At 47.3% G+C, this 25,658-nt stretch overlaps 2 protein-coding genes across 6 annotated transcripts in view; both read right to left on the bottom strand.

Moving 5' to 3' along the window:
* The window catches only part of sh3gl2a (SH3 domain containing GRB2 like 2a, endophilin A1), a 28,985-nt gene extending 27,625 nt beyond the window's left edge, over positions 1-1,360 (bottom strand). The window contains exon 1 of the mRNA XM_083538942.1: positions 1,187-1,360. Within this exon, the coding sequence (XP_083395068.1) occupies positions 1,187-1,231 (45 nt within the window). The 5' untranslated portion in view covers positions 1,232-1,360. The remainder of the gene's footprint in view (positions 1-1,186) is intronic.
* A 995-nt stretch (positions 1,361-2,355) lies between these two features.
* spag5 (sperm associated antigen 5) lies at positions 2,356-25,543 on the bottom strand. Of its 5 annotated transcripts, XM_083538898.1 has the most exons (26): positions 25,446-25,543; positions 23,457-23,485; positions 23,236-23,328; positions 20,854-23,048; positions 20,536-20,725; positions 20,305-20,421; positions 20,043-20,135; positions 18,189-18,323; positions 17,924-18,043; positions 17,630-17,722; positions 17,389-17,523; positions 15,005-15,098; positions 12,540-12,687; positions 12,021-12,071; positions 11,669-11,843; positions 6,004-6,137; positions 5,712-5,886; positions 5,467-5,593; positions 4,917-5,012; positions 4,586-4,715; positions 3,988-4,120; positions 3,772-3,852; positions 3,479-3,625; positions 3,270-3,344; positions 3,022-3,102; positions 2,356-2,569 (listed from the first exon to the last, which is right to left on the bottom strand). In XM_083538898.1, the coding sequence occupies exons 2-26, from the start codon at positions 23,475-23,477 to the stop codon at positions 2,498-2,500; spliced, it is 4,911 nt and encodes a 1,636-aa protein (XP_083395024.1). In that variant the 5' UTR covers positions 23,478-23,485; positions 25,446-25,543; the 3' UTR covers positions 2,356-2,497. The 5 variants fall into 5 exon arrangements, with proteins under 5 accessions (XP_083395024.1, XP_083395027.1, XP_083395026.1 ...); XM_083538901.1 differs by lacking the exon at positions 25,446-25,543 and having other exon boundaries at positions 4,923-5,000; positions 23,457-23,494; XM_083538900.1 differs by lacking the exon at positions 25,446-25,543 and having other exon boundaries at positions 4,917-5,000; positions 23,457-23,494.
* Between the last annotated feature and the right edge of the window lie 115 nt (positions 25,544-25,658).

Here is a 25,658-nt window from a genome sequence, read left to right on the forward strand (position 1 = left end):
TCACTCACACCCCCTCTCACTCACACCACCTCTCACTCACACCACCTCTCACTCACACCACCTCTCACTCACACCCCCTCTCACTCACACCCCCTCTCACTCACACCCCCTCTCACTCACACAACCTCTCACTCACACCCTCACACAACCTCTCACTCACAACACCTCACTCACACCCTCACACAACCTCTCACTCACACCCTCACACACCCTCTCACTCACACCCTCACACAACCTCTCACTCACACCCTCACACAACCTGTCACCTCACACCCTCTCACTCAACACCTCTCACTCACACCCTCACACAACCTTTTACTCACACCCTTTCAATCACAACATTCACACTCTCATATCCTCTATCTCTCTCTCTCTCTCTCTCACACACACACACACACACACTCACAACTGTGCGTGTGTAACTCGGATAAAGGACACTGTAAATGACTCCTCTGCGAATTTCCAGAGGGAACGGTGTGAGTGCTGCAGTGCATTGTGGGTAAGGTGGGGAAATAATCTTTATCTGATCAAGGGTTAAAGGGCAAATGAGAAGGGTGAAGCAGAGGGTGAAGCAGGTCGATAAACCATCTCATATCTCCACCTGTCTCACCTCTGGATCTGCAGTAAGACAGATTCTACATGCATCATCTCTCAGCTCCATGTTAGCAAGACACACACACACACACACACACACACACACACACACACACACACACACACACACACACACACACACACCGCATGCATAAACGCAAACACACATGACAGAAAGGTCCCCGTGCAGCATGTGAGAAATATATATATATATATATATAGAGAGAGAGAGAGAGACAGGTAGAGAGAGAGAGAGAGAGAGACAGGTAGAGAGAGAGAGAGAGAGAGAGAGAGAGAGAGAGAGAGAGAGAGAGAGAGAGAGACAGGTAGAGAGAGAGAGAGAGAGAGAGAGAGAGAGAGAGAGAGACAGGTAGAGAGAGAGAGAGAGAGAGAGAGAGAGAGAGAGAGAGAGAGAGAGAGAGAGAGAGACAGGTAGAGAGAGAGAGAGAGAGAGAGAGAGAGAGAGAGAGAGAGAGAGAGAGACAGGTAGAGAGAGAGAGAGAGAGAGAGAGAGAGAGAGAGAGAGAGAGAGAGAGAGAGAGAGACAGGTAGAGAGAGAGAGAGAGAGAGAGAGAGATGTAAACGCGCTCACCTGAGTGGCTTTATGGAGCTGCTTCTTCAACCCTGCTACAGACATGCTGCCGTTCCCTCAGGGTGTGTGTGTGTGTGTGTGTGTGTGAGATAATTCCCGCTTGATGGAGAAGACCTTAATCTCCGTCAGCTTCAGCTCACATCTGACCATACCCCCAAGCCACGCCCTCTTAAAGCTACAACAGGAGTGACCGCGCATGCGCAGAGGGAGCGGAGAAGTCCCCGAATGACGCACGTGTTAATGGGATTCTGCGTGACGTCGCAATAACGTGACTACACACACACACACACACACACACACACCACTCTGTGGACAGATTATTGCGTGGTAGAACCTACATTTCCTCCCAGAACAGCTTCACTTCTTCATGCCATGGATTTCAGATGATGTTGGAAACACTGCTTTGAAATCCTGGTCCATGTTGAGATGATCACGACGCATCACTGCAGTTCCTGCAGATCTTTAAGGAGTACATTGATGCGGCCAATCCTTGAAGGTAACTGAAGAACACTGAACTCCTGGTGATGTTCAGGACACCAGTTCTGCATTGTGATGGGACATTATTGTACAGATGATGTTGAATTGTGTCCATGGAGAAATGCCTGGGTGTGCTGAGAAAACATTCCCCACACCATCACACCTCCTCCATCAGCCTGAAACTTTTACACAAAGCAGTTGGAAACCATGAGATCTTGCTGTTGGTGGCAGATTCTGCCTCATGTTCCTCAAAAGAAACAGGTTTATCCCACCAGGTTACGTTTCTCCAATCTTGGTCTGTGTGTAGTATTCCTTGCAGCCTCAGCTTTCTGTTCCTCAGAAGAGGAACCAGATGTGATCTGCTCTTCGCTGACAGCTGTGCCAGCAATCCAGATGAGCGAGATCTTCTCCTTCTTTTGCATCGATGTGACGTTAGTCAGAGCTTCATTAATACATGTGGCATGCTGCTTACATCACAGGTACATGAATGTGCAGGTGTTCAGCTGTATGTATGTGTGTGTGTGTGTGTGTGTGTGTGTGTGTGTGTGTGTGTGTGTGGTGATAAAGCAGCTGTTGTCATTGGGTTCTGTCCTAAATGGATCACCTTCATGTCTGAGGTTCTGCAGTGTCCCAATTTGCTCTTGAGCATCCTCTGATACCCCTAATGTGTGTTAGCAAAACAAAACAAAGAGTATATACACAAAAAACTAACTTTTATTTAGAAAATTTGTTTATACACAAATGATTTCATTTATTTTTAATTCCAATTATAACAAAATTGAATTAGAAACAGATAAAACATTGAGGCAGAGGCAGTTAGTCAGTGAAGTTCACTCAGCTGAGATACTCCACCAACTTCTGCAGCTCAGGACAACTGTTTACTACATCAGGTACAGCAGAGAGAGCCTGCAGAGAACACACACACACACACACACACACACACACACACACACACACACACACACACACACACAGGTTTTCAGAGTGAGACTCAAGTCTTTTCAGTAACTGTGCATTATCAGAACACGTTTCCCGGCTCGGTGAACTAACGATCAGAGCACATTTCAGTGAATTTATTTTGCTAGTAGAGAATGTAACAGGATTAAACACGCCAGAAGCTACACGATTCGCCAGAAGCTAGCATGCTGGTGCTGGACGTCTGGGTCGTGTTGTTTGTCTGGAGCGGTCTGGAATGGACACGTTTAGGACACGTGAACGTGAGATTTAGCGGACATGTAAACACAGACGGTTTTACAGATCAGGTTCAAACAGGGTCTGACGTTTACTGCTGGTGATATTTCCTTCGTTTCCGGCTCCTCAGATCAGTGTGTGTGTGTGTGTGTGTGTGTGTTTCTCACCTTCCTTACAGCCTCGATCATGTCGTCTAGCAGATGAAGCTCGCGCTCCATTTTACTCCGATTCATCGCATGCACCATTTGCTGCAGAGAGCAGTGTTATAACACACACACACACACACACACACACACACACACACACACACACACACACAATTACCACGCTGTATAAACATTAATATATAAAATAAAATAAAAAATCACTGAATATATATATAAATAATAATAATAATAATAATGAGTGCATGTACGTGTCTCTTTGCTCGTTCCAGCAGTCTCGATCTGGATTCCTCAACCTCCAGTAGACTGGCCTTCAGCTTCTCCACCTGATTACACACACACACACACACACACACACTCTGTCTATTAATATTTATATAGTGATTTGACCTGAGGGGGTGTAAAAACTTTTGAACAGAACTCTCTAAGATGAGAGATGAACCACTTCCCCCTGCAGTACCTCTCTCAGAAGGCGGATCTTGTCGTCCAGGTCTTTCACGCTGGCTGCTGATTGGCCTTTGGAACTTAGCTCCGCCCTCAAAGCCTGAACCTCCACCTGTGACTGCTGTAGCTCCCGGCGTAGCTCCGCCCCCTCCCTGCGCAGCTCCTACACACACACACACACACACACACACACACACACACACACAGAGTACTGCTTCACCATATCATAAGTAATTTACTGTGTGTGTGTGTGTGTGTGTGTGTGTGTGTGTGTGTGTGTGTGTGTGTGTGTGTGTGTTTTTCACTTACACTATTCTCTACTCTGTGTTTCTGTGCTGCTTCCATCTTCTCCTCCAGCTCACTGCACAACTTTCTCAGAGCTTTCTCATCCTGTACACACACACACACACACACATATATATATATATATATATAACGTAATTATAGTGTATAATATTGTGTATATTAGCAGTATATTACAGTATGGAGGCATGTTCACATGCACACACACACACCCACACCTACCATTGTCTTCTGCTGTAACACCTGTGCATCTTTCTCCACCTGACCTTTAAGACGGCCCACTTGCTTCTTAAGCTCCGCCTCCTCTTCTCCATGTCTGTTACTCTGCGTTTTCATCTCCCCCTGCAGGTCACGGCTGGAACGGCAGCACAGGTTTATTACATCACTGGGTCACATATACACACAAGCACACACACTGCAACACAAACAGTCCAACACACAGCATCACATGAGCACAGCGCAACACACGCACAGTGCAACACACGCACACAGTGCAACACACACACGCACGCACGGCCCAACACGCACGCACGCACTGCCGGCCCAACACGCACGCACGCACGGCCCAACACGCACAGTGCAACACACACACGCACGGCCCAACACACACACAGTGCAACACACACACACGCACGGCCCAACACACACACAGTGCAACACACACACACACGCACGGCCCAACACACACGCACACACATACGCACAGTGCGACACACACACACGGGCCAACACACACACACAAACACGGCCCAACACACAGGCACAGACACACACAGAGTGCAGGTAATCAGTGTTTTGTGAAAGTGTGTGCGCTTCTCACATGTTCTTTTGAAGTGTGTGTATTTCAGAGTCTTTGTGTTGTTTCAGCTGCTCAATGGCCTGGTGGAGCACCGACACACTCTCACCCAGGGATGATAACAACTCCAGCAGAGTGGTACCACACTTCGCATCTAACACACACACACACACACACACACACACACACAAAACCACAATATAAAACAACAGGTGCAGGTGTAACCCAATGCAACCATCTCTTTTAATATACTGTATAGACATTTATAACACACACACACACACACACACACACACACACACACACACACACACACACACACACACACACATAATAGATATTATGAGTGTGATACCGATACTGTTTGGGAGTTCAGACGGTGTGATCCGAGTGAAGGCACTGCTCCTGCTGCCCATGCTCTCAACTGGGTCCTCTTCCTCTACACACCTTACTACACACACACACACACACACACACACACACACACACACACACACACACACACTGTATTCTGAGACACTATGTTTTATTATTAAATACTGTCACCAGGTAATATTATTATTATTAAATATCACCCGTGTCGGCTCCCACAGATTTTTAGGCTCCGCCCACTTGCCCTTACCTGACCTTAAGGTGATTAGGTGTTCAGGGCAGAACCCAGGTTTTATCAGTGTGACCTTAATCATGGTCTGGGATTTTTGTACTCGTTAGAAGTAAAAAAGTAAAAAATACATACAGCACCTTTAATTGCCCCTCACTTCATATAATTATCTGATCTATCAGTCATCTTACATACCCCTTTATTTACCCTTCAGGCTGTCCAGTATCTACCCCTCTACCCCAGTCTGTGTGTGTGTGTGTGTGTGTGTGTGTGTGTGTGTGTGTGTGTGTGTGTGTGTACACACCTGGGAGAGTCGGTGGCTCTGAGGCACATGATTGCTCTTCAGTCAGGGCGTTCATGACACAGTGAAGGAACGAGCTGCTGGGCTGAGGAACAGCTGAAGGGTCAGTCTGGACCATACCATCTTCACTCTGATAAAGAGATGGGGGGGTGATTAAATGTCTGGAGCAGCAGCTCTGCCTCACTGCATGTTTCATTCACTGTATAACGTGTTCGTGTGTGTGTGTGTGTGTGTGTGTGTGTGTATACCTTGTGGTCATTGTGCTCAGTGGTGTGTGTGATGATGTTGAGAGCACACACACGCTGCAGCAGTAGAGAGGTGTCCAGTGTGGCCTGAGCCAGCTGTTCTCCCTGATCCAACAGCATGAGCCGAGCTTTATCACGAGTACTGACCAGCTCCTGCTGCACACACTCTTTCTCCACACTGCACACACACACACCTATATGTTCAGAACACAACTGTAATAGGGCCAAAGGTGGGTGTTTTTGTGTTTGCTTGTCCGTGTGTGTGTGTGTGTGTGTGTGTGTGTGTGTGTGTTACCGCAGCTGCTGAATCTCCACTCGGAGGTCCTCACACTCCAAGTTTCTCTCTCTTAGACCCTGAAGGTGTGAACGCAGCAATCCCTCACTCTCAGCCAATTGCTCTCGGGTCATCTCGTTCTCCGCCTGAAGGAACTACACACACACACACACACACACACACACACACACACAAAAATGGTTTTATTTAGGGCTGCAACAACTAATCAATAAAATCAATAATAATTGATGATAAAACTCGTCAGCGAGTGGCGTTAGTGATTGTTTGGGCTGCTGAAGTTACGGGTCTGCGTGCCGATAAGAGAACACACCCGCTTGTGAAATGGTGGACAGTTCCGGCATCACAGCATTTTCTATTAAACTCAACAAAGAACCCTGGGCATGAAAGTACCACAGTGATGCACGAGCATGTGAAAAGAAAACACAGTGGAGTCACGGATGAGGGTGAAACATCAGCACGGGGAGTAAAAACTGGTGAAAATGGTGTAGTTTAATGAGGTGTTCTTGTGTAAACTGGATCTGTTCTGTCGGGACTCATGAGCGTCAGGTCACACAATCAGTTCACTTCAGACATCGTGATTCAATGAAACCGCTGTGAACAAACACTCAGTCTAAAAGCAGCAGTAAACAATCACATTTTTACTCACTGATGTGGTTTTCAGCGAATGTTTATGTACATTCATTATTATTGTTCCTATTTTTAAATGAAGCCTGTAGACGTCCTGCATTTCTCCGTTTCTTTCTCTTCTTATAGCTTGCGTCTACTACAACAGTAACCTGTGTTTTTAATTGTGATTTACTGCGACTTTACTACATTCAAATGCTTATTTTTAATATTTGTATATTTAATTTATGCATATATTTCATTATTATACAAAATTAAATTAATTATTAGTTATTATAATTATTAATTATATTCTAGATGCATATTCACAGCTAAACAAAACCGTATTTCAAAAAATGGTCAAAACAATGTTGTATTTTATATTGATTATTAAAGCATGGTTGTCACCTTGCCATCTGCATTTCTCATTAAAAACAATGCAAATCTTAAATTAATTGAAAAATAATAATTATCATCCAATTAATCAATTATCAAAATAATCGTTAGTTGCAGCCATACTTCAATTCATCACACTCACTGTGTGCCCTTTATTACCTCTCACCAGTACTCTCACCCTCATCTTCCCCCTCACCTCCTTCACCCTCACCACCCATACCCTCATCCCCTTCACCCTCACCCCCTTCACTCTAACCCTCATCTCCTTCACCCTCACCCTCATCTCCTTCACCCTCACCCCCTTCACTTTTACCCTCATCTTCTTTACCCTCACCACCCTCAACCTCACCCCCGTTACCCCCCTCAACCTCACCCTCATCCCAGTCATCCTCACCCTTACCCTCATCCCCCTCAACTTCACCCTCATCCCAGTCAACCTCACCCTCACCCTCATCCCTGTCACCCCAGTCATCCTCACCCTTACCATCATCCCTGTCACCCCAGTCATCCTCACCCTTACCCTCATCCCGCTCAACCTCACCCTCATCCCAGTCAACCTCACCCTTACCCTTATCCCCGTCAACCTCACCCTTACCCTTATCCCCGTCACCCTCACCTTACCCTTATCCCCGTCACCCTCACCCTTACCCTTATCCCCGTCACCCTCACCCTTACCCTTATCCCCGTCAACCTCACCCTTACCCTTATCCCCGTCAACCTCACCCTTACCCTCACCCCAGTCAACCTCACCCTTACCCTCACCCCAGTCAACCTCACCCTTACCCTTACCCCCGTCAACCTCACCCTCATCCCCGTCAACCTCACCCTTACTCTCATCCCCCCACCCCAGTCAACCTCACCCTTACCCCGCCCCAGTCAACCTCACCCTTACCCTCATCCCCGTCAACCTCAACCTTACCCTCATCCCCCTCATCCCCGTCAACCTCACTCTTACCCTCATCCCAGTCAACCTCACCCTTACCCCCACCCCAGTCATCCCCACCCTTACCCTCATCTCCATCAACCTCACCCTTACCCTCATCCCAGTCAACCTCACCCTTACCCTCATCCTCCCCACCCCAGTCATCCTCACCCTTACCCTCATCTCAGTCAACCTCACCCTTACCCTCATCCCAGTCAACCCCACCCTTACCCTCATCTCCATCAACCTCACCCTTACCCTTATCCCAGTCAACCTCACCCTTACCCTCATCCTCCCCACCCCAGTCATCCTCACCCTTACCCTCATCTCCTTCAACCTCACCCTTACCCTCATCCCAGTCAACCTCACCCTTACCCTCATCCTCCCCACCCCAGTCATCCTCACCCTTACCCTCATCTCCTTCAACCTCACCTTTACCCTCATCCCCCTCATCCCCGTCAACCTCACCCTTACCCTCATCCCCCTCAACCTCACCCTTACCCTCATCCCCCTCAACCTCACCCTTACCCTCATCCCAGTCAACCCCACCCTTACCCTCATCTCCATCAACCTCACCCTTACCCTCATCCCAGTCAACCTCACCCTTACCCTCATCCTCCCCACCCCAGTCATCCTCACCCTTACCCTCATCTCCTTCAACCTCACCCTTACCCTCATCCCAGTCAACCTCACCCTTACCCTCATCCTCCCCACCCCAGTCATCCTCACCCTTACCCTCATCTCCTTCAACCTCACCTTTACCCTCATCCCCCTCATCCCAGTCAACCTCACCCTTACCCTCATCCCCCTCAACCTCACCCTTACCCTCATCCCCCTCAACCTCACCCCCCTCATCCTCACCCTCATCCCCGTCAACCTCACCCTTACCCTTATCCCCGTCACCCCAGTCATCCTCAATTGTTCTGTATTGTTGAAAGATTTATGACCAAACTTTTGATGTCACCCATATGAGGATGGGTTCCCCTTTGAGTCTGGTTCCTCTCAAGGTTTCTTCCTCATATCATCTAAGGGAGTTTTTCCTTGCCACTGTCGCCACGGCTGCTCATCAGGGACAAACGCACACCATTCACCTTCACTGTTGTTTTCTGTAAAGCTGCTTTGAGACAATGTCTGTTGTGAAAAGCGCTATACAAATAAACTTGACTTGACTTGACTTGACTCACCCTTACCCTCATCTCAGTCAACCTCACCCTTACCCTCATCCCAGTCAACCTCACCCTTACCCTCATCCTCCCCATCCCAGTCATCCTCACCCTTACCCTCATCTCCTTCAACCTCACCTTTACCCTCACCCCCCTCAACCTCACCCTCATCCCTCTCAACCTCACCCTCATCCCCCTCAACCTCACCCTCATCCCCCTCAACCTCACCCTCATCCCCCTCATCCCCGTCAACCTCACCCTTACCCTCATCCCCGTCACCCCAGTCATCCTTACCCTTACCCTCATCTCAGTCAACCTTACCCTCACCCTCATCCCCGTCAACCTCACCCTTACCCTCATCCCCGTCAACCTCACCCTTACCCTCATCCCCGTCACCCCAGTCATCCTCACCCTCACACTTATCCCCTCTCAACCTCACCCTCATCCCAGTCAACCTCACCCTTATCCCCATCAACCTCACCCTCACCCTTACCCCCGTCAACCTCACCCTTACCCCGTCAACCTCACCCTTACCCCGTCAACCTCACCCTTACCCTCATCCCCGTCAACCTCACCCTTACCCTCATCCCCGTCAACCTCACCCTTACCCTCATCCCCGTCAACCTCATCCCCGTCAACCTCACCCTTACCCTCATCCCCGTCAACCTCATCCCCGTCAACCTCACCCTTACCCTCATCCCAGTCAACCTCACCCTTACCCTCATCCCAGTCAACCTCAACCTCATCCCCGTCAACCTCACCCTTACCCTCATCCCCGTCAACCTCACTCTTACCCTCATCCCCGTCAACCTCACCCATACCCTCATCCCCCTCACCCCAGTCATCCTCACTCTTACCCTCAATCAACCTCACCCTTAACCTCATCCCCCTCAACCTTACCCTTACCCTCATCCCCTTTTAACCTTACCCTTACCCTCATCCCACTCATCCTCACCCCCTCAACCTCATCCCCCTCAACCTTACCCTTACCCTCATCCCCCTCATCCTCAGCCCCCTCAACCTCAACCTTACCCTCATCCCCCTCAACCTCACACTTACCCTCATCCCCAGTCATCCTCACCCCTACCCGCATCCCCCTCAACCTTACCCTTATCCCCATCAACCTCAACCTCACCCTCATCCCCCTCACCCCAGTCAACCTCACCCTTACCCTCATCCCCCATCAACCTCACCCTTACCCTCATCCCAGTCAACCTTACCCTTAACCTCATCGCCCTCAACCTCACCCTTACCCTCATCCCCCTCACCCTTATCTCCATCCCAGTCAACCTTACCCTTACCCTCATCCCCCTCAACCTCACCCTCATCCCCCTCACCCTTATCCCCCTCAACCTCATCCCAGTCATCCTCACCCTAACCCTCATCCCCGTCAACCTCACCCTTACTCTCATTCCCCTCATCCTTATCCCCCTCAACCTCACCCTCATCCCAGTCATCCTCACTCTTACCCTCATCCCCGTCAACCTCACCCTTACCCTCATCCCCCTCATCCCAGTCAACCTCACCCATACCCTCATCCCCCTCACCCCAGTCATCCTCACCCTTTACCCTCATCCCCGTCAACCTCACCCTTACCCTCATCCCCGTCAACCTCACCCTTATCCCCGTCAACCTCACCCTTACCCTCATCCCAGTCAACCTCACCCTTACCCTCATCCCAGTCAACCTCATTCTTATCCCCGTCAACCTCACCCTTACCCTCATCCCAGTCAACCTCACCCATACCCTCATCCCCCTCACCCCAGTCATCCTCACCCTTACCCTCGTCATCCTCACCCTTACCCTCGTCATCCTCACCCTTACCCTCGTCATCCTCACCCTTACCCTCGTCATCCTCACCCTTACCCTCGTCAACCTCACCCTTACCCTCATCAACCTCACCCTTACCCTCATCAACCTCACCCTTACCCTCATCCCCGTCAACCTCACCCTTACCCTCATCCCTGTCAACCTCACCCTTACCCTCATCCCTGTCAACCTCACCCTTATCTCCCTCATCCCCCTCACCCTTACCCTCATCCCCCTCACCCTTACCCTCATCCCCGTCAACCTCACCCTTACCCTCATCCCAGTCAACCTCACCCATACCCTCATCCCAGTCAACCTCACCCATACCCTCATCCCAGTCAACCTCACCCATACCCTCATCCCAGTCAACCTCACCCATACCCTCATCCCAGTCAACCTCACCCATACCCTCATCCCCCTCACCCCAGTCATCCTTACCCTTACCCTCGTCAACCTCACCCTTACCCTCATCCCCGTCAACCTCACCCTTACCCCCCCCATCCCCGTCAACCTCACCCTTACCCCCCCTCATCCCCGTCAACCTCACCCTTACCCCCTCTCATCCCCGTCAACCTCACCCTTACCCCCCTCATCCCCATCAACCTCACCCTTACCCTCATCCCCCTCATTCCCGTCAACCTCACTCTTATCCCTCCCCCCACACTCTTACCTTCATCCTTACCACCACCACACTAGATATGATAACTCTATAATAGACTATAGGTCATAATGAGTGACGTCTCAGTGAAGATGTAAGTGTGTGTGTTTGTACCTCACTCATCTCCTTGGTGTTAGACAGTTCAGTTTGAACTCGTGTGAGTCTGCGCAGCTGCAGTTGCTGGTTCTCCGTTTCAGTGCTGAGTTCAGAGATTAGATGGTCTCTCTGCTCCAACATCTGTTCTAACTCCCCCACCCTCCTCTCACACACAACCAGGGCAGCCTGGAGACTACAGGGGAGGGGCAGGGGGTAAATAAACACACAATCAGGTACTGAGTCAACACAAAATCTAAATCCAACAGTTTAATTATACACCCTTTAGAAATGAAAACAGAAATAATAATGAGTGTATACAACACCCACATCACTCAGTTCTACAGGTGTGTGTGTGTGTGTGTATATACACCTGTCTGCTCTCTCAGTGGCCTGCTGAGTGTCGTGCAGTGAGCGCTGCAATCTGAAACGATAAAATCATCATTAGCTCACACCAGCATCACTGATCACTACCTCACATGGGATAAACTCCACCCACAGCACCTCAAACCCCACCTACAAAACCCCGCCCCTGGAGGGCACCAAACCCCGCCCCTGGAGAACATTAAACATGTTTCTGATTTTAAACTAATATGATAATACTTAAAAAAAAATTTTTTTTAATCATCACAATAATAAGAAATTTAGTTCAGATACAGAGCTGGAAATAAAATCCCAGAATGCAGTGCAGTTCTACACCAGAGCCCTGGCTTGTACCATGTTAGCACTGACAGCTCTATTAGCTCGACATTGGCATCATCTGTTTGAGCTCCTGTTTAGTCCAGGAGCATGAGAGCTGCACCGAAGAATTCTGGGTAATGCAGGAAACTAAAAAAATACATGATTAAATTCTGTGTGTGTGTGTGTGTGTGTGTGCGCGTGTAGGGCGTACTTGCTGGTCTCGGAAGCGAGTGTTTGCTCCAGGAAAGTGTAAGAGGCGAGAGAAGAGGAAACCGTAGCAGAGAGTTCAGTACTCTTCCTCTGTAACTGAGAACGTTCATCCTCTACCTCAGACAGCTGCTCACGCAGAACCGCCATCTCTGTCTCACACACACACACACACACACACACACACACACACACACACACACACACACACACACAATTAGAATGTATTCTGTAAGTAGGAGTACTCCCTATAAACCTGTCTGAACACTCTGGTTATATGTACGAATCTTCTTCTTTTGGCTGCTCCCATTAGGGGGCGCCACAGCAGATCATCCATCTCCACACCCCCCTGTCCTCTACATCTGGCTCTTTCACACCAACTACCTGCATGTCTTCCTTCACCACATCCATAAACCTCCTCCTTGGTCTTCCTCTTTTCCTCCTTCCTGGTGTCTCCATCCTCAGCATTCTCCTACTGATGTACCCCATGTCCCTCCTCTGCACATGTCCAAACCATCTCAATCTCGCCTCCCTCACCTTGTCTCCAAAACGTCGTACATGCGCTGTTCCTCTAATAAACTCATTTCTAAACCTGTCCATCGTCGTCACTCCCAATGAACATTTTAACATCTTCAGCTCTGCTACCTCCAGCTCCACCTCCTGTCTTTTACTCAATACCACTGTCTCTAATTCATACAACATCTCAGGTCTCACCACAGTCCTATAAACTTTCCCTTTCATTCTCACAGATACTCTTCTATCACTAATCACTCCTGCTATCACTCTTCTCCACCCACTCCACCCTGCCTGAACTCTTTTCTTCACTTCTCTAACACACTCTCCATTACTTTGCACTGTTGACCCCAGGTACCTGAACTCCTCCACCTTCTCCACCTCTTCTCCCTGCAACCGCACCCCTCCACTGCCCTCCCTCTCATTCACACACATGTACTCTGTCTTACTCCTACTGACTTTCATTTCCCTTCTCTCCAGCGTGTACCTCCACCTCTCCAGGATCTTCTCCACCTGCTCCCTACTCTCACAATGCAGCTCCTTCTGATCTTCTCTATACTTCTCCATCAACATTCTCAAAGCAAATAATGCATCTGTGGTGCTCTTCCTCGACATGAAACCATACTGCTGCTCACAGATGGTCACCTCTTCTCTCAGCCTGGTTTCCACTACTCTTTCCCATAACTTCATGGTGTGACTGATCAACTTAATTCCCCTGTAGTTACTGCAGGTCTGCACATCTCCCTTAGAAAACTCTGTCTAACAATCAGCTCTGGAGGAGATGGAACCAGACAGATGGAGAAGAGAAGCCTTATTTATACAGCAACAGCTTCAAACTTCAGGCCCACAACATAGTAACCAGTGGATGCACCAGAAATGTCGTATGGTCACGAGAAATAAAGTCAGAATTATAAGAAATGAACCCTGAATTGTAAGAAAAGCAGTCGGAATTGAGCAAACTTTTGAAATGTGGCAGAAACGGGCTTCCATAGGATTCAGGTTAAAGAAAACATATGGATCAAACTAAACACTGTACAGTGCGTTGACTTTTTTTTAATTTATATATATTTGGATTTTGATGTAATATGGTAATTAAATGCACCAAATTGGTTTAGTTTTCACTGATATTCTTTTATGCAATTTCATAAAATGGTCATTTTTCTAAAAAGGAAAAAAACGTATTTCTCAGAATTACTTGATTAATATTTGGAATAATCGGTAGAAAACTCGATAAGTGAAATAACCGATAGCTACAGCCATAACTTAGCACGTTTTCATTGACATTTTGAGGTGTGCAGAAGCTGTGATGCTTTTCTTCTACCTTCTTCATGCCAGTTTTCTGTTCGCTATTAGAAGTACAGTACTGCTCAAAAGTTTAGACGCATTACTATTTTTTACGTTTAATTTTTTATTTGATCAAAAATAATGAACAAAACAGCAATAATGTGAAAATATATTAAGAAATATCTATTGCTGTTCTACTTACAATTCAATCAAATTTAAAAAAATGTCTTTTTTGTTTAAATCTGTATTCATTTGCATCCATGTGGTCTTATGACCAAACTACATGTTTTTGTATTGTTACAGTATTTGTTTGTATATCAAACAGTTTATATACATTTTCCCAAATTTCCAATGAATTCCCATAAATTCTTGGTAAGTATTTAAATTGGAATATTTGGAAAATTCCACAGATAAGGTTCCCATCGAAAGTTTCCAAAAAACTGCCACCCCTTCACAACCCTACGCCTTTTCCCCTGCCAACACCTTACAGTCTCCAATCTCTCAGGTCTCGTCTCCTGCATAGAATATAGTCCACCTTCGTGCACCTTCCTCCACTCTTATACATCAGGGCATAAACTAATAAACACACACATAAAAGACAGACGCAGACACAAACCACAGACCGACAGACAGCACAGTTAGAAAGAGACTGACACCCACACCCACACCCACCTGAACTCATGATGGTTATCTGAGTGTGGAGATCTGTGATTTGCTGATGGGCTTCCTGCAGGCTGGAGTGAGTGTCATACAGCTGCTGCTCCATCTTTCACAACCGCACAAAAATGTTCACAGTGCAATTAATAACTCATAATACACCATTACTCATTACAGTAGTGTAAATTTCACCACATTCTCACTATACTACATCATATTACTACTCATATATATATATATACAGTGAGGAAAATAAGTATTTGAACACGCTGCTATTTTGAAAGTTCTCCCACTTAGAAATCATGGAGGGTCTAAAATTGTCATCGTAGGTGCATGTCCACTGTGAGAGACATAATCTAAAAAAAAAATCCAGAAATCACAATATATGATTTTTTAACTATTTATTTGTATGATACAGCTGCAAATAAGTATTTGAACACCTGAGAAAGTCAATGTTAATATTTGGTACAGGAGCCTTTGTTTGCAATTACAGAGGTCAAATGTTTCCTGTAGTTTTTCACCAGGTTTGCACACACTGCAGGAGGGATTTTGGCCCACTCCTCCACACAGATCTTCTCTAGATCAGTCAGGTTTCTGGCCTGTCGCTGAGAAACACGGAGTTTGAGCTCCCTCCAAAGATTCTCTATTGGGTTTAGGTCTGGAGACTGGCTAGGCCACGCCAGAACCTTGATATGCTTCTTACAGAGCCACTCCTTGGTTATCCTGGCTGTGTGCTTCAGGTCATTGTCATGTTGGAAGACCCAGCCTCGACCCATCTTCAATGCTCTAACTGAGGGAAGGAGGTTGTTCCCCAAAATCTCGCAATACATGGCCCCGGTCATCCTCTCCTTAATACAGTGCAGTCGCCCTGTCCCATGTGCAGAAATACACTCCCAAAGCATGATGCTACCACCCCCATGCTTCACAGTAGGGATGGTGTTCTTGGGATGGTACTCATCATTCTTCTTCCTCCAAACACGTTTAGTGGAATTATGACCCAAAAGTTCTATTTTGGTCTCATCTGACCACATGACTTTCTCCCATGACTCCTCTGGATCATCCAAATGGTCATTGGCAAACTTAAGACGTGCCTGGACATGTGCTGGTTTAAGCAGGGGAACCTTCCGTGCCATGCATGATTTCAAACCATGACGTCTTAGTGTATTACCAACAGTAACCTTGGAAACGGTGGTCCCAGCTCTTTTCAGGTCATTGACCAGCTCCTCCCGTGTAGTTCTGGGTTGATTTCTCACCATTTCTTAGGATCATTGAGACCCCACGAGGTGAGATCTTGCATGGAGCCCCAGTCCGAGGGAGATTGACAGTCATGTTTAGCTTCTTCCATTTTCTAATGATTGCTCCAACAGTGGACCTTTTTTCACCAAGCTGCTTGGCAATTTCCCCGTAGCCCTTTCCAGCCTTGTGGAGGTGTACAATTTTGTCTCTAGTGTCTTTGGACAGCTCTTTGGTCTTGGCCATGTTAGTAGTTGGATTCTTACTGATTGTATGGGGTGGACAGGTGTCTTTATGCAGCTAACGACCTCAAACAGGTGCATCTAATTTAGGATAATAAATGTAGTGGAGGTGGACATTTTAAAGGCAGACTAACAGGTCTTTGAGGGTCAGAATTCTAGCTGATAGACAGGTGTTCAAATACTTATTTGCAGCTGTATCATACAAATAAATAGTTTAAAAATCATATATTGTGATTTCTGGATATTTTTTTTAGATTATGTCTCTCACAGTGGACATGCACCTACGATGACAATTTCAGACCCCTCCATGATTTCTAAGTGGGAGAACTTGCAAAATAGCAGCGTGTTCAAATACTTATTTTCCTCACTGTATATCTCACACACACACACACACACACACACACACACACACACACACACACACACACACACACAGATTAGACATAACATTATGACCACCTCCCCCTTCTGCTGCTAAAACAGTCATGACCCCCTCAAGCATCAACATGAACTTCTTCAGCAGTTTGAGCTACAGGAGCTCGTCTGTTGGATCGGAACACATGGACCAGCATTCACTGCTCACGTGCATCAATGAGCCTCGGCCACACGGTTCACCACTGTTCCTTCCTTGGAGCACGTTTGATAGATACTGACCACTGCAGACCAGGAACATCCCACAAGAGCTGCAGTTTTGGAGACTCTCTGACCCAGACGTCTAGACGTGTCAATTTCTCACACTCGCTCAAATCCTTCTAACTTGTTTTCTTCTAACTGATAAATATATCCACCTACTAATAATGTTTTTCACTTCACCACTTGTATGTTGCACAATAAAGTTGAATCTAATCTAATGTACCGTTAAAGTAATAAACTCTGTGTGTGTGTGTGTGTGTGTGTGTGTGTGTGTGTGTGTGTGTGTGTTACCTGTCCTCTGTCCTCCACAGCCCGGTCTCTCTCCTCCTGGTGTGACATACTCTGCTGTAAAGCAGATGATGCTCTGTGCTGGAGTGCGTGAAGTACCGGATATGTCCTCTGGAGGAGCTGCTGAGCTCTGTGTAGCTGATAAACAACAATCTTCACTGGGGTGTGTGAAACAGTGTGCGAGAGAGAGAGACAGACAGAATGTGTGTGTGTGTGTGTGAGAGAGAGAGAGAGAGAGATATACCTCAGCTGAAAGCTGTGTGTGATCCTTCAGTGTCTCTCTCAGCAGTGTATTGGCTTCAGTCACAGAGTCCATGTGATTCCTGTTCAGCTCCACCTAAACACAGAACATACACACACACACACACACGCACACACACACACACACACACACACACACAGTCGAGATGGAGTATAACAGTGTAGTGAGGTGTAAATAAGGAGGAGACAGTATACTTACACCACTGTGTGTGTGTGTGTGTGTGTGTGTGTGTGTGTGTGTGTGTGTGTGTGTGTGTGTGTGTGTGTGTGTTCTCACCAGCTCTTTGTAAGTGTGTGTGAGTGCATCTGTCATTTCTCCATGGGATCCGAGGTTACGCTGGAGATCAGACACTTGTGTTGTGTGATGAATACGCAACTGCTCCAGAACCTGCAACACCTACACACACACACACACACACACACACACTTAAACCCAGTATTAACTTTAAACAGAAAAATCATCTCTGTATTGTGAACTTCTAACCAGCTGTGTGTGTGTGTGTGTGTGTGTGTGTGTGTGTGTGTGTGTGTGTGCACCAGACCGTGGACTTCTCTTTCAGAGCTTCCTCCATCTTTTGCTTCATATCATCTCTGTTCTTCACACACATTCTGTTCTTCTGCTCCATCTTCTTCAGTGTGTCCATACAGTGAGCAAGGAGAGCTTTCATCTGTCCCAGCTACACACACACACACACACACACACACACACACACACACACACACACACACACGTAATTATATAATTCAATCCCAGAAAACTCTAAATTACCCTCTAAACATATACATATATATAAATATATATAAATAAATAACATTGTAATGTAATATATAAGATGTGGTTCTTCCCCAAACTGTTACACACAATTCTATTAGACATTTTTCCTTTACTGGAACTAGAAGACCCAAACCTTCACCAGCATGACTATACCCTTGTGCACAAAGCAGCTCCATGAAGATCTTCTTTCCATAGAGCTCATCAAGGCCAGTATGAAGGTGAAGGACAGTGTGACAGTGAACGACAGGGTGAAGGACAGGGTGAAGGTGAAGGTGAAGGACAGTGTGAAGGACAGGGTGAAGGTGAAGGACAGTGTGAAGGACAGGGTGAAGGTGAAGGACAGGGTGAAGGTGAAGGACAGGGTGAAGATGAGGGTGAAGGTGAAGGTGAAGGTGAGGGTGAAGGACAGGGTAAAGGTGAAGGACAGGGTGAAGGTGACGGTGAAGGACAGGGTGAAGGTGCAGGTAAAGGACAGGGTGAAGGTGCAGGTAAAGGACAGGGTGAAGGTGCAGGTAAAGGACAGGGTGAAGGTGCAGGTAAAGGACAGGGTGAAGGTGCAGGTAAAGGACAGGGTGAAGGTGAAGGACAGGGTGAAGGTGACGGTGAAGGACAGGGTGAAGGTGCAGGTAAAGGACAGGGTGAAGGTGAAGCACAGGGTGAAGGACAGGGTGAGGGTGAAGGTCAGGGTGAAGGACAGGGTGAGGGTGAAGGACAGGGTGAGGGTGAAGGTTTAGGACAGGGTAAAGGTGAAGGTTTGGGACAGGGTGAAGGTTTAGGACAGGGTGAAGGTGAAGGTTAAGGACAGGGTGAGGGTGCAGGTAAAGGACAGGGTGAGGGTGCAGGTAAAGGACAGGGTGAGGGTGCAGGTAAAGGACAGGGTGAGGGTGCAGGTAAAGGACAGGGTGAGGGTGCAGGTAAAGGACAGGGTGAGGGTGCAGGTAAAGGACAGGGTGAGGGTGCAGGTAAAGGACAGGGTGAGGGTGCAGGTAAAGGACAGGGTGAGGGTGCAGGTAAAGGACAGGGTGAGGGTGCAGGTAAAGGACAGGGTGAGGGTGAAGGACAGGGTGAAGGTGAGGGTGAAGGACAGGGTGGAGGACAGGGTGGAGGACAGGGTGGAGGACAGGGTGAGGGTGAAGGACAGGGTGAAGGTGAGGGTGAAGGACAGGGTGAAGGTGAGGGTGAAGGACAGGGTGAAGGTGAGGGTGAAGGACAGGGTGGAGGACAGGGTGAGGGTGAAGGACAGGGTGAGAGACAGGGTGAGGGTAAAGGACAGGGTGAAGGTAAAGGACAGGGTGAAGGTGAGGGTGAAGGACAGGGTGAAGGACAGGGTGAAGGTGAGGGTGAAGGACAGGGTGGGGGTGAAGGTGAAGGACAGGGTGAAGGTGAGGGTGAAGGACAGGGTGAAGGTGAAGGACAGGGTGAGGGACAGGGTGAGGGACAGGTTGAAGTACAGGGTGAGGGTGAAAGACAGGGTGAAGGTGAGGGTGAAGGACAGGGTAAAAGGTGAAGAACAGGGTGAAGGTGAGGGTGATGGTGAAGGACAGGGTGAGGGTGATGGTGAAGGACAGGGTGAGAGTGATGGTGAAGGACAGGGTGAGGGTGAGGGATTAGAGAACATCACCTGTTGGGACTGGATTTCCTGATCATCAGTAACAATGCCTTTGAGCTCCTTCATGCTGCTGAGAGCCTCCTCCGTTTCTGATTTAATACTCATCTGAACACACACACACACACACACACACACACACACACACTTGTTAAAGTGCTGAAATAAATAGAACAGTTAAACAGTAATATTACATGTAAAACATTTGTGTGTTTATTGAGGATGTACAGGTGCGTGTGTGTGTGTGTGTGTGTGTGTGTGTGTGTGTGTGTGTTACCATGCTGTTACTCATGAGTTGCATGGCTTGGTGTAAACTCTGAACAGTTTCCTGGTCGATCTCCAGAATTCGGATTCTCTCCAGTGCACTCACATACAGCTCCCTGTGTGGCCCAGTCTACACACACACACACACACACACACACACACACACACACACACACACACACACACAGCTGATAATCATCACAGAGTAACGGTAAGTGATACACTGATTGTGGTGGTGTCTGACCGGGCTGAGCTCAGTGTGCTCCGTCTGGACCAGACGGTCTCTCAGACTGGACGGACCCGGCTCACGTCTGTCTCTGAGCGTCTGCGCTGACATGAGCTGCTGAGAAAGAACCTCCACCATGATGAGGGTCGAGATCATCTTCTGCTCCAGCTCAGAGCGGGACAAGCACTCCAGGTTACTACGACTCGTGCTGCAAGGAAACACACACACACACACACACACACACACACACACACACAAACACACAAACGATCAGATGGTCATTTGCTCCAGTTAACGGTCGGGTCAGCCAGGTTCTTGCGTTCCTCACTGAGTTACCTCCAGAGCAAAGAGTCTGTTGAGGTGCAGGCATCAGCGACGTGGATCTCCTTCCTCTCCTCCATGATGGCGGAGGTGTTGGTGCTGCGCTCCTGCTGGCGCGTAGGCGTGGTCCACACACAGGCGCTGTGCTGCTGCACTGGTGCCACGTCTTCAGGGGCAGAGATCTTCCCAGAGGCCGCGATCAGGAGCTCGCCCATTTTCCGGAGCTGATCTTGGAGGGGTCCTCCTCCCACTGCCGAGAAGTCCTTCATGACCTTCTGAAGCTCACGATCGGGGGCAGGGTTCGGGGTCAGAGGTGCCGTGAGTATGGTCGAGTGAAGCTGAGGAGGATGAATGGGACTTCCTGGAAGCCAGAGCTCAGAATGTTTAGCAGTGGAAGGCTCGGAAAGAATGATGTGGCTCCACATTTTCATCTGAGCTTCCACATCTACACTTTCAGAACGCAGGATTTCTGGATGGGCGTGGGTTAAAATATCAGCAGTAACCTCTGCAGGAACAAACTTCTCAGGAACTCCATTAACTTGGAAGGCTGATGAATGAAACATGTCATCATTATCCAGTGGAAACACTTCCTCAAAATCACACCTACGTGGTGTGTTTTTATCATTGAGAACATTTTCTCCATGATGTTTGGAGGTTTGCAGGTCAGAATCTTGCTGCTGGATTGAATCTACCTTTTGCTCCTCTGTGGGGTCTGAAGAACTTTCAGGAACAGCCTTTATATTGTCTGGTTCCTGTTTCCTCACTGCACTTTCTGAACTTTCCAAAACACCAGACTTGGAGACCAGCACACTGAGGAGAGCTTTATTCTCAGAAACGATCACCGGCTGATCATTTCTCACAACGTGACCATAAACATGTTCATCATCTGCCCTATTTCCATCATGTTCACTCAACTCACTGGTAGGAAAAGACACAGACTGATGGGAGATGTTTAAGTCCTGCATGAGCATGGACATGTGGATCATTCTCTCTGTGTTCTGGATCTCCACTCCAGCTCCTGAGGAGCACTCCTCTGCAGTGGAGATGTTTAGAACACAGGAAGACTCGTTCGTAGTAATGACTCCTCCTGGATTAGTAGCATCTAGCTGAGAGGAGTGTGTAGCAGAAACATCTACTCGTGTAGATGCTGTTTTGTCGTTAGAGTATGGATGATCATAATGGTGATTGGGAAGCTCGGTGTGCTCCTCACACGTCTCACCGAGGAGATTCTGCACCTCCAAATCTTTAGTGAGGCGCGATCCAATCTTCACGAGCGATTCTCCCTGTACAGATGATTCTGTACTACAGATGATTTTAACTTCAGGACAGGTTTTAAAGGCAACATCTGTGTAGTTTTTGGAGATGGTGATGGATGGATGGTTCACAGACCCACCATCATCCTCATCCTCCATTTTCCCCGATCTCAGCTCAGAGATTTGAGTGTTACAATACAGATGATCAAAAAGACGGCTGGGAAGCTCAGTGTGCTCCTCGAAAGTCTCACTTTGGAGATTCTGCACTTCTGAATAATAAGCAATGTGAGATACGTTGTCCAGGAGTGATTCCTCTGTGATCTCAACTTCTCCTCCAGGACAGGTGAAGGATTTAAAAGTAACATCTGTAATGTTTTTGGAGAGGAACTCGTGGGTTGCAGACTCATCACTCTCCATTTTCACAGATCTCAGCTCAGATGTTTGATGGTTACAGTATAGATGATCTAAATGACAGCTGGGAAGCTCTGTATGTTCCTCACACTCCTCACTGTCGGACCTCTGTGTTGGATTCTCCACATTTGGACCGTTATCGAGAACCGACTCATCGTGTAGGATCGAGTTGTACACTTTGATCTGGACCTCTCCTCCAGGACAGGTGAAGGATTTAAAGGTGAGGTCTGTAAAGAAGGTGTGGTCCTGGAGCTCCTCCTGCTGGCTGTGGCTGGGATGTGTGCAGTATGGATGATCCTGGTGTTGGCCCTCAGCGTCCTCGTGTGTCACGGTGGTGTTATTAAAAGTGTGTGTCGACTCATTAGGAATTAGATCGGATTCGTGTGAGAAATCAGATTCGTATGAGAGATCAGACCTGTCTGAAATCTCCACCACCCCCCCGGAACAGGTGAAGGATTTGAAGGTGATGTTTGATGTGTTTGTCTCATTTCTGCACAGGTGTAGATCAGAGTCTGTGATGAAGGACGAGTCGGAGACATTCTCTTTCTGTGTGGAGAAACCAGAAAGATTTCTAATATTATATTATAATTGTGTAATATTTCCTTATTCTCCTGGGATACATCACACACACACACACACACACACACACACACACACACACACACACACACACACACACACACACACACACACACACACACACACACACACACGTTATCTGATCAGAATGTACCTCACACACTTTAACAGTGGGCGGAGTCTGCTGCAGTGCTGATCTCTCATTCTGTACATCACGCAGTGGAGCTCGCTCACACCTTACAGTGTGCTGACACACACACACACACACACACACACACACACACACACACACACACACACACAGGTCAGGTTTACAGCATTAAAATGGTGCTCAACAACAATATCTGAGTTTGCAGCAATGATTTATGTACTCACAGGTGCTCTGATACCCGACATTACTTCTCCTGTAAACGAGAGAGAGAGAGAGAGAGAGAGAGAGAGAGAGAGAGAGAGAGAGAGAGAGAGAAAGGGGGGGGGTGAAAAAGAGAGAGAGAGTCCATGATGATAGAGTGAACAGCAACTCCTCCTATCACTCTCCCTATCACTCCTCCATCACTCCTCCTTCACTCTCCCCATCACTCTCCCCATCACTCTCCCCATCACTCTCCCCATCACTCTCCCCATCACTCCTCCATCACTCCTCCATCACTCCTCCATCACTCTCCTTATCAGTCGCCCATCACTCCTCCATCACTCTCCTTATCACTCCTCCTATCACTCTCCCCATCACTCTCCTTATCAGTCGCCCATCACTCCTCCATCACTCTCCTCCATCACTCCTCCTATCACTCTCCCCATCACTCTCCCCATCACTCTCCTTATCAGTCGCCCATCACTCCTCCATCACTCTCCTTATCACTCCTCCTATCACTCTCCCCATCACTCCTCCTATCACTCTCCCCATCACTCTCCTTATCAGTCACCCATCACTCCTCTATCACTCTCCCCCATCACTCTCCTTATCACTCCTCCATCACTTCTTCATCACTCTTCTTATCACTTACCCATTACTCCTCCATCACTCTCCTTTATCAGTCACCCATCACTCCTCTATCACTCTCCCCCATCACTCTCCTTATCACTCCTCCATCACTTCTTCATCACTCTTCTTATCAGTCACCCATCACTCCTCCATCACTCCTCCATTACTCCTCCATTACTAAATTATAAAACTATTTGACTCGATTCTTTGTTTAGTCTATTTAACTACACACGGAGCACTGTGTTTCACCACAGACAATTATTACTGACGCACCACCCGCTAAACTCTGGAGTGCTCTGGACAGGTAAACACACCCCACCCTGCAGAATGAAAAAATTATGGAGAAGAAGAGAAGATTCATAAGGAAGCCTGTTTCCACTACATTAAAAATGTTTAGGCAATCGGGCAGCGTCACCCTTCTGTAGTGCCAGAAAGTTTTACACTCTGGAAATTAATTTGGCTACAATCAATAAAATCACATGATATCAAACTGATCCTCTGACCCCTGGAGAAAACTCTCTAACAATCAGCTCTGAGACACCGACAGCTTCAAACTTCAGGTCCACAACATGCTTATGGGTGGATGCACCAGAAATGTTGAATGTTTACGAAAAAATTTAATTAGAATCGAATCAGAATTCGTGAAATAATCTCAGAATTGGGCAACCTTTTTTTATTGGCAGAAACGGACTTCCATAGGATTCAGACTGAAGAAAACCACAGTAAGTTTCTAAAGTTTGGGATCATTTCCAAATAAAACAAAGAAAAACACTGTACAGTGCATTTGACTTATTTCATTTTGTAATCTAAAAATGTATTTTCTATTTTTATTCATGATTTTGTATTTATATATTTGTATTTTGATGTAATATGGCAATTAAATGCACTAAATGGGTTTAGTTTTCACTGATACGCTTTTATGCAATTTATGCCATAAAGAAATAAACAGCATATATTTCAGTATAAAAGACTGAGTGTATAATAATGTAATTAACTGCTTATAATTCTTACAGTTTTACATTAACATCAAACTTTAAATATTAACTTACAATAAAAACCTTGAGAAATGAATTTAAGCAGGTCTTATAGCGCTGTATCCCAAATCTCCTCTCACCGGACTGCTAGTGCACTAGGACACGCGAGCACGCGCGTTGTGTTCTCCCCTGGGTAGTGCACTGAGATAGTGCGTGTTGTTTAATTCAGGATTCAGCCTCAGAGAGCGCCTACTAATTAGCATTAGCATTAGCATTACAAAATGTCAAACTGCTGAATAAAACCACACCCGCTCTAGATTTTAATCTGTGCTCATGTTACCGCTTTATCTACGAGATTTCCTGTAAAGTGTTAAACCGCCAGTGAGCGGATTATATTATAAAACTCACCTTCTTTCTTTCTTTAATAACTGAAGATGCCGTCGTTTGTTATCAACCGCCGTTCAGTTCAAAAAAATTTGACGCGCGATGACGTCATCAACAGACGCCCATTTCCCCCCCCCCTCGTTCTCTTTAACGTCAGAAACACGCGACAGAGCAGAACAGCTGCGTCACACCTGGCGGCCGCAAAGCGCTACTACAGGCTTCATTCAGTCCCAAATA

This window comes from Silurus aristotelis (assembly GCF_946808225.1).
Source record: "Silurus aristotelis genome assembly, chromosome: 4".
Classification (NCBI taxonomy): Eukaryota; Metazoa; Chordata; class Actinopteri; order Siluriformes; family Siluridae; genus Silurus; species Silurus aristotelis.

Excerpts from the sequence above, each read along its gene's own strand:
- spag5 (XM_083538898.1), bottom strand. The coding sequence starts at position 23,477 with ATGTCGGGTATCAGAGCACCT. Across the intron at positions 5,594-5,711 it reads CTGAGCACAATGACCACAAG|AGTGAAGATGGTATGGTCCA; the intron begins GTATACACACAC and ends TCTCTTTATCAG. Across the intron at positions 3,103-3,269 it reads TGGAACGAGCAAAGAGACAC|CAAATGGTGCATGCGATGAA; the intron begins GTACATGCACTC and ends TGCTCTCTGCAG.